The 9,853-nt window shown below is 42.5% G+C and overlaps 1 protein-coding gene across 1 annotated transcript; it reads right to left on the reverse strand.

Annotated features, from left to right (window-relative positions):
• LOC149366502 (uncharacterized) lies at positions 1 to 5,431 on the reverse strand. Its single transcript, XM_089560942.1, has 2 exons — positions 5,383 to 5,431; positions 1 to 257 (listed from the first exon to the last, which is right to left on the reverse strand). The coding sequence occupies exons 1-2, from the start codon at positions 5,429 to 5,431 to the stop codon at positions 1 to 3; spliced, it is 306 nt and encodes a 101-aa protein (XP_089417068.1).
• Between the last annotated feature and the right edge of the window lie 4,422 nt (positions 5,432 to 9,853).

Consider the following 9,853-nt stretch of genomic DNA (forward strand, 5'->3'; position numbering starts at 1 on the left):
TTATCCACTTCTGATGGCTGCATCAATGCCAGCATGGGCAGCCCCTCCCGCAACGGCAGCAATGACTGCAATAGCCAAGGCTCCGAAGAACTGCTCTTCACTTTCATCCCAGTTGTTGTCTATCGAGGTCTTCAAGGCTTTCGTCGCTTCAATGATATCTCCACGTTTCTCCATGAGAGCGTCGTATATTTTGTTCTGCAGTTCCTTCACTTCTTCGACAATTTTCTTCGGGCGGTTCGTAGCTGCGGCTTGAATTTCTGCAATGAACAGTTAGAGGCACACGCTGAGGAGTGAGCACATTTGATCACTGCAGATACGGGCCATATATCCCGGTCGAGAAATCCACATTTGATCACTGCAGGTACGGGTCATATATCCCTGTCGAGAAATACGACAGAGCCGGTATCAAAATACGACAGGAAGTTTGGTCGTCCTGTCATTCCGACACACTTTTCTGTTGGATTGCGAAGTTGTTTGTTGTTACGACATGATATTGCTCGGTACTACACAAAATCCTGTTGTTACTAAAGGAATTGCTGTCGTCAGCTCCGAAAAATCTATAAGGAAATGTGTTGTGAAAACAGAAAATTTTCTGTCGCGTTTTTTGATGGGGTATAGGTAATCTTTCTTTCTTTCTTTATTTGTTTCTTAGAACGTGTCTAAGGGGGGGCCGAAGCTAAAGGCGTAACAACGCCTGACGGGGCCTCGGCCCCCCAATACAAATTCAGCACAAAAAAAAAATATTAATACATTTCGGCAAGCGGCACTGCACTTGTGAATCAAACAAAACATTTGCACATCTGATAATGAAATGTAAATAAATGCGTAAAAACAGGGTAGTAGCAAGGCTAAAATAATGAACTTTGGAACAGAGAAAGCACAAAATATTTTTTTTTCTATCTGACTTCCTTCTTTCTAGTTGATAATACGCATGCAAAAACACACAATGTATTTACAAAGCAAAGGAAAAACCGCTTGAAACCAAAACATTTTTACAGTCTTTTTTGAATACAGGAAATCTTTTGTAGAAATCTACATTGAAATTGGTTCTGTTCAACATCTTAATTGTTTGAAAGTTTAATGTTTGTCGTCCATAGTTTGTTCTTATAGCTGGTAGTCTAAGTGTAGGGTTTCGGATTGAATAGCGAGATGAATTACCTGAGGAAGTTGGATAGAGTTTGTATTTATGAATCCATAGAAGTAACTTGAAATAGTACACCTGGTCGGCCCGGAGCATAGAATATTTTGTGAAAAGTGGTTGTGTGGGTAAGTTTCTGATGTTTCCATGGAAGTTTTCGCACATTCTTAACATTCTTTTTTGTAGGACCAATAACCTGTTGTAGTTAGAATATGTCGTTGTGCCCCATGTTAAGATGCCATAACATAACCTGGAGTAGAATAAAGAGTGATACAATTTTATTTTTAGCCACGTTGGTAATAGACTCTGTATTCTGCATATGCTACCCACTACTCGGGAGAGATGAGTGGTGAGCTTAAGAATATGGCACGTCCATGAAAGATCCTCAGAGAACCAGACTCCCAGAAATTTTTGGTCACTTACTTGGCTGATCAGCGTGTTTTCAAACTTTATATTCATTGCATAAGAGTCTTTTTTATTGATTGGCTTAAAAACGACACATTTAGTTTTGCTAGTATTTAGTCCTAGCCGATTCATTCGTAACCATGTAGAGAGATTAGAAAGGTAAGTGTTAACTGCTTCTTCCAGGGATTCATTTGACTGGGCTTTGAAGAACACATTTGTATCATCGGCGTACATTATTAATTCGGGTGAACTGGGTATTTTTGTTATATCATTAATGTACACCAGGAATAGCAGCGGCCCTAAAATGGATCCCTGGGGAACGCCATTCAGAACTGTCAATCTGCTAGATAACATTTCGTTAGCAGATACACACTGATACCGGCTGTGAAGATATGTTCTGATCAATGCCAGTGGGACTCCTCTTATTCCATATGTTTGTAATTGATTAAGCAGTATATTGTGCTGTACTGTGTCAAAAGCTTTCCTTAAGTCTAGAAACAGACCAAGTGTCAGGTGCTTGTCTTCAATGTTTTCAATTATTTTATCTTTTATATTGATGAGTGCCTGTTCTGCAGACTTATTCTTCTGAAACCCATACTGAGCACTGCTAAATATATGATGTTTTTCAAAGAAGCTCGACAGCCTGACATATATGGCACGTTCGAATATTTTTGAAAACACTGGTAGAACCGAAATAGGTCTGTAGTTGTTAACATCGGTTTCTCCGCCAACCTTATACACAGGAGTTACTTTAGCAATTTTTAGTTCCTCGGGAAATTCTCCAGACTGAAGCATCTTATTTATAATGTCACTCAGTATCAGGCTAAGTGTATATGCAACATATTTTATGGGTGGGACTTTTATGCCATCGACTCCAGCAGCGACACTATTCGACAGACTTTGAATTATGTTATATATTTCAGTAGGTGTCGTTGGTACAAGCATAATAGATTCGAGTTGCTGCTCTGATACCAGACTGCATATTTCATCACGAGCCTCTTCACACGAGCCTATGGTAATGAAATGTCTGTTCATTTCTTCAGCAACTTCCGTTACGGGAACTCGAACGCCGTCTTTGTAAATGTCTATTATGCCTTGTTGGTGGCGCTTTCTACCCATTACTTCGTTGACGATGTCCCATACTTTCCTAGAATCATTTTGTACATTCATGAACCTATTTTCAAAATATGTGTTCTTGGCCTTTCTTAAATCGGAATTTAATTGATTTCCAAGCTTCTTGAACTCCACAAGTACGCTTGTATCTTTGCATCTTATAAATTCGTGGTACTTTTTGTTCTTTTGCGTTATCCTCTTATATAATTCACGAGTGATCCACGGCTTCTTTATTTTCTTGCTCCTTGCTTCATACTCCTGCACAGGGAAGGCCGCGTTGTAACATCTACAAAACTTCTTCAAGAAGGCGTTATAGGCCAGATTGGCGTTGGTTGCTTCATATACATCTTCCCACGATTCTAGGTCGATAAGTGCTCTAAATCTCTGAAGGCCCTCCTGGTTGATTACACGGGACAAACTTTCTAGGACGTAAGTCGCTTTTTATTGGTGAAGAAGTGAGGCAAAAAATTGGCATGTGATCACTAATATCATTGATTATAACTCCAGAAGTGACATGGCTGCAATACGTGTTCGTGATGCAAACATCCATCGAGGTAGCGGAGCCGCAAGCAATCCGAGTGGGCAGTCGTATGGCATTAGTACAGGCATGAAGATTCAGGACATTTTGAAATTCGTGTGCTTCTGCAGTTGTTGATATTGCATTTATATTTACATCACCAAGGATTAGGATGGACGAAGTTGAAGACTGAAGCAAAACGAGTGCATCATCTAGAAAATTTAAAAATTTTGATATATTACTCGCCGGCGGTCTGTACAAAATCGGAGTAAATGACATGATAGTGTATCGCAGACGGCCGTGAAGGTTGCCTGTGTAGTAGTTGACATACTGAATAAGACGCGTAGCGAGCGAATGATGTAGTAGCGGGAAAACATTTTCCAGGACACACCAAAAAGATCTATAGGGGCATAAGTGCCTGTCTCGCAACAGTCACATAATTTCGCTGCCATAGATTAGGGCACATGTGTCCGACCCTCACATCCACAAATGCTAGATCCAGTCACAGGCCAAATAGCAGAGATATCGACTTCGGTTAGAGCTGACGCGTCCAGGAGGCGATTGTCTACGGTGTATATCAGCCCACCATAAAGCAGATGTTTAAGTTCAAAGCAAAGAAGTGTATACAAAAAACGCAGACTATTTGGGTGGTCCCTTACAATTACATTTACTGCACTTCGCCTTACCACCTTAAATAAAAAAACTGCCGCGGTTGCTCAATGGTTATTGCGTTCGGGTCTGACCGGAAAGACGCGGGTTCGATCCCGGCCGCAGCGGTTTAATTTCGATGGAGGGGAAATTCTAGAGGCCCGTGTACAGTGCGATGTGAGTGCACGTTAAAGAAGCTCAGGTGGTAGAAATTTCCGGCGCCCTCCTCTATGGTGTCCCTCGCAGCCTGAGTCCCTTTGGGACGTTAGACGCCCATAAACGAAAGCGTACCTTATTACCTTAAATATCATACTTTGGGGGTATTACATAGGGGGTGGAAATACAGATATTGCTTGATTATGATTGCCTACACGAGATCATTACAGTGATTATTTAAGCAGCTAGCAAAAGCTTGATGGGAACGTGATGGCAACTACATCGTGGGAAGGTCGTTACCGACAGTTGAAGTGAGAAGAAAATAGACATGAAAAAAGAGACGATGCGAGCGGTGCCCGCGATCACGCGTGGGATAGTTAGTATCAACTAATATTGACGTGTTGACATCTGGGAAGAAACAGAGAGCCGAGAGCTAAGTACGGAGTGAATGTCAACGCGATTGCTCGTTTTCAGCTCTTAGATGACTGGAATTATATGTAGAGGTTTATTTGTCAGAAGCAGCACGAACAAGTTTAGAGGAAAATTTCCTTTTCCCATGCTGCAGAGCGCTGCAAAGCGTAGCATTTACCAGTGATGATTCAACTAACGCTTCAGCTTTGTCTTCAATGGACTCCAGGGCTAACACATATGCCGTGCTTTGAAGACATCATGCTTTGTGCCACTATCATATTTCCCGGTTGTAACGGGACATAACGAGAATTTCCATTGCTTAAAAAAGCTCAAAAGAGCTTCGGAAAATTGGTTACGATGCTTCTACCACGAACACATCGCTGTGGTACAATGAATTAGTAGTACTTGATTTTCTTTTTGCGTGTGCACAAAAGATGAGTTTACTTCTTTTTTGTTCGGCGTTTCAGTTCCGAGGTTGCTGTAACAGTGGAAACAGGATAATCTTGCGTGTTGATGTTTCCAACGTTCCGGAAGCTTTCTCTCTGTCGTGCATGGGGCTCTACGTTGAGTGCTCTTTGGCTTTGATATAATTTACAATTTTTCTGAGACGTTCGTGTTCTTACAACTTCACGGTCGTCGAAGACATCATGAAAGCAGTCCTCCCTTACAAAAAAAGTTTTAAACAGTCTATAGAGTGTCTATAGACTTCTGTCTATAAAGTCTATAGACTGTCTGTAGACAAATCCCAGAAAAGAGTCTATAGGCAATACAAATGCCATAGACAGTCTATAGACACTCTATAGATTTATAGCCATACACTTTTAGTTGACTTTTATCTATAGACAGTCTATAGACTATGAATAGAAAAAGCAATGTCTATAGGAAGTCAGTAGAGTCAATAAGAAGTCTATAGACTGTCTATAGACCATTTTATAAGGGCTCATTTCGGTAGGCTCATTTGTCCATGTCCAAGTGCTGAACCCTTCCAACTTACGGCTCAGATGTCCGAGGATGACGAGGGCCAAGATGAGGTAGGCTTTCATGGCGAAATGACTGGAATGAGTCAGAACGTACTTTTGGGCACAGCATCGGATAATGCGGAACCTCAATCCCCCTTCCTGCTTTGAAGTAAAAATCCCATATCAATAAATTCGAGTTCTAGCAGCACTTAAAACCACTGGGAATCAAATGTTTAGTAGCATACTTTCGTCCGTTGGCGCCAAATAATATCAGTGCTAGATCAATCTGCGTTCAGACATGCCAACAATATATATCTTTTTATACTAGCAAGGATCTGTTGGCGCCAAACGTGGGGAGTCTCTTCTTTTCAGAATGGCAAACAGCAACTTTAGCGTAAGAAAGCAATGTTTCATTATTTTTTTCAGTTAGATAACGGTTAATTATAGGCTGTCTACTTATTTACAACACTGAGGGTAAATAAAATTGCGCTCTAGTGCAGCACTTTTGAAAAAAAAAATAATGACAAATTGTAAGGCACTGTTGTGGAAATGTTGAACGTAATCGCCTGTTCTTCCGATACGTGGCCAAAGTTTTCTTTTCTATGTTTAAATCTATATTTAAATCTATGTTTAAATCGAATTTAAAAAGTTTTCTTTTGCAGCAAAGTGTGGAGTGAACTGCTTCTATTCCCTTTAGATAATTCTTGTCCTTAATTATTTGCTACAAATTTCTACTTTGTTTTTTGTTTCTTGACAACTGTATCCTTGTATTCTGAATTGTTTCTTTACATGTCTTTTCACAACGCTGTATTTTGTACAATATTATTTATAGTGGGTTGTTATTCTTGTTTTGCTTGTCTGTTTGTTTTTGCCCTGCTAATCTATTTCATTCTCATTATATAAATGTTACTTATCTAAAATACCATTGTTATTACTGCTAATTGTACCTGTCTGTGATGCTGCTTGCTTTTTAATCAAGTTAGTAATAATCTACCGGGGGTCCCGTGACAGTCGCTTGACTTTGGGACCCTCGCCTGTATACTGAATTTATGGAACCGATTTGTACACAATAAATTCTTATCTTATTAAAAAAAAGTTAGACTGCCATAGAAAACCAGTAGGAAACAGTTTTGTCGATCGCAAAAATGTTAACAGGAAAAAAGAGTGCTAGGTTATGGACGGTAGATCCGCGCATATATCGATGGTTATAGTGAAATTCTTAAAATATTTAAAAGAATTGCGTTCACAAACTCTCTCCTCATCAAAAATGCTTTTGCCCAGAATTTTTGGGTATGGGAAGAGTGGCACAAAAGTGAGAATTTTGGTTCTAAGCAAGGATAAAGTGATGACAGTGTTGAAGGCAGCGCACAGAGGAAAACGGAAGGTGAGGGTTAAGTGAGTGAGCTATTGTGAGGAACGACAGGGATGTTGTTTTGATACGTTTTCGATTCCGTATTCTGAATGCTTCGTCACTACCAGAAGAATAGAGGAATACCAAAACAATACTAATACTACCAATACACAAGAACTGTGCTCAGAGGGAAGTCAGAAGCAGCCAGTAACGGCAGCAACAACTTTTATACGTGAGATGAGGACTAGTTTACTAGTTTAGTGTGATCACAGCTGGTGCAAAGCAGGAATAATTCAAGAGAACTGGGTAACGACTTTTCGCCCGCAGTGGACGTCATCCGGCTATTGATTATTACGGTGACGCGCTGTTATTTGCTGAAGAGCAGAATCTCGACACCCCAAAAGTGGTTAAGCATTTCCTCCGTTTCATACCGGGTGGTTCAGGACTGGTTTATTGCGGTCTCTCTTAGCCGCATTCGACGATTGTGTAGTAGAGACGAGGTCCTGCTCCATTAGCACTTTTCTAAAAAAGCACTAACGTTGTTTAAAGACCCTGAGTGCTACCACGTAGTTTAATGACGTGATAGCAACTTTTGCAATTCACGAGATATTCGCTCTGTTCAAAATCGGCAACAAGTTCACTGAAAAGCCGTAATTGGTGCCTCAGGTCATGGACACATGAGCAAAAGAGTGGTAAAGAGCACGCCGTAGGGCGAGTGTGGATCTGCGCACTCATGCTCTGTCTGCGCGGTTGCCTGCCTCTCGACTCGAGAAATATTGAAGCCACAAGAAACCAAATAACAAAATACTGTTATCCTGTTTAGGGGAATCACCAAGATGGAGGAGATTCCTAACAAGAGATTAATTACTCATCAGAATCCACACAGGTGCAGCCATACGGCTACAAAGGAAAGGTATACGGCTTTCACGGAAGCATCAAAGTTGAAGTAAAATTCGCCGTGGTCGGGGGTTCCAACCGGAAACCACTGCCTCACCGGAGCACTCGATCTACCAGCTGTGCTACCTGGTGCGAGTAGCCTAAAGTAAGAAAAAATGCGGCTTCTTCAGCAGAAGACTCACCTCGTGGTTCGTCTCCGCTTCTCAGCTCCCAGTTCGGTCATTGAAGCGTTGGAGTCCAGACCGCATTTATACTTAGAAAGTGGAGCGTTTATCTATTTATTTTTCTTTGAAGAGATTAGGAATTTCCTATATAGTGTCACTAATATTTGAACAGCGCCTTCGTTTCGCGTTATCTTACGTGTTTTCTACCGATATCGTCTGCTTTGCCTTTTTGTCAGGTGTTTTATCAGCTTCCCCTGTTTCACGAAGTGAGCATGATGCACTCTTTTCAATAGAATGGGAAGTGAGCAGATTATCGGCCACGCAGCGTGTTGAACGCAGATCCCGTAGGAAGGAATCCACATACAGATAGAGGGGGCACGAAAAGCATGGTTCCCAAGCAGTGGAGCGACCCAAGTGTATCTTCACCGACGCACGACTCCTAATCTCGTGGAACAGAAAACAAGGCCCTCAAAGATCGTTGTTAGTTGCTTGCGGTTCTGAAACCAGGAACTACTGCTGGTGATTGCTTGCATAGGTTTTTCTCGCGCACTATGGGTCTGCTCTGCGTTCTGCGGCAGTCATGTGAACGAGTGCAACGCTCCCGCCCTTTATTTGTCCTTCACGTGATCGCAAAAGGAGTGTCACGCGGAAGCAGCAAGCATAGCGTTCGCGTTTGTGGAGGTTAGTTGCTTCCAACTCATTTGTATTGCCTCCGTCTCTGCAATGGTAGCTATTGAATGGAAGACTTGTTTAGGAAGTACCTGTTCAGGGGCATGATAGATATTAATAAGCCGGAGCCTGTTAAAGATCCCTCCATGACAATATCCTGCACTACTGCGTCTTACTTTAAGCCCGTGAAGCTTCTGGACGTTAAACACCATACTATACCATACTGTACTATACCATATCGTACCACACCGTTTCAGGCGTCCATTGTCATGGAGATCACTTGTAAACAATTCGCTACGAACGTAACTGCAGGAGAAAACAGCGCCATCGTCCGTGATTTGTGGCCGCTGAGAGGTATAGGAAGTTTCACCCCCTGACGGTAGTTTTTAGATTTCATGGTCTTCCTTAAAAACCCGCACTGATAAGTGGAAATTAAAACGTTTTGCCGCCGTGGTGGCTCAGTGGTATGGTGCTCGGCTGCTGACCCGAAAGACGCCCTTCACCACGGCGTCTCTCATAGCCTGAGTCGCTTTGGGACGTTAAACCCCATAAACCAAACCAAACCAACCAACCGAACACGTTTTGAAGTAGAAATGGAAATGAAACCCCCTCTGAAATGGGGCAATGAATATAAATGGTTGGTCTGCAATTTATATTCCTACATTGGTTTAGTTTATGGTTTATGTGGGTTTAAGGTCCCAGAGCGAATAGGGCTATGAGGGACGCCGTAGTGGAGGGCTCCGGAAAAGTTCGATCACCTGAGGTTCTTTAACGTGCACTGACAGTGCACAGTACACGGGCCTCTAGAACTTCGCCTGCGTCGAAATTCGACCGGCGTCTTTCAGTTCATCAGTCGAAAGCCATAACCACTGAGCCGCCGCGGTGGCCATGTTCCTGTATTGTGCAATGGCTATCGGTACAGCTGATCGCACCGCTTAACTTCCACTGCAGCCACACATGAGACAAAGTAACGAGGTCGTCTTCTGATCACCACCACGAATATGCACAGACGTCTAACAAAGGCAGTTACCAGTGTGGTTATAAAAGATGGGAAACCCCACTATAGTCTCCACAGGCAGGAAGCAAAGTCGTGTAACGTACTGCCGTCGTGGTAGCTCAGTGGTTACAGCGCTCGGCTGTGACCCGAAATACGCGGTGTCAATCCCAGCTGCGGCGGCTGAATTTCGATGGAGGTGAAATTCCAGAGGCCCGTGTACTGTGCGATTTCAGTGCACGTTAAAGAACCCCAGGTGGTCGAAATTTCCGGAGCCCTTCACTACGGCGTCTCTCATAGCCTTAGTCGCTTTGGGACGTTAAACCCTATAAACCAAACCAAACGCACTATACGTAGCAGTTCGCTATCGGCTTGCGACGCCTCCGTGTCTGAAGTGCTCCCGTCGTCGTCGTCCGATGAAGATGGGCTGA

Source organism: Amblyomma mixtum, chromosome 1 (genome assembly GCF_055824585.1).
Source record: "Amblyomma mixtum isolate Tamu chromosome 1, ASM5582458v1, whole genome shotgun sequence".
NCBI classification, from domain to species: Eukaryota; Metazoa; Arthropoda; class Arachnida; order Ixodida; family Ixodidae; genus Amblyomma; species Amblyomma mixtum.

Coding starts and splice junctions, on each gene's coding strand:
- LOC149366502 (XM_089560942.1), bottom strand. CDS start 5,431: ATGAAAGCCTACCTCATCTTGGCCCTCGTCATCCTCGGACATCTGAGC. Junction 258..5,382: donor CATCCTCGGACATCTGAGCC/GTAAGTTGGAAG, acceptor TGTTCATTGCAG/AAATTCAAGCCGCAGCTACG.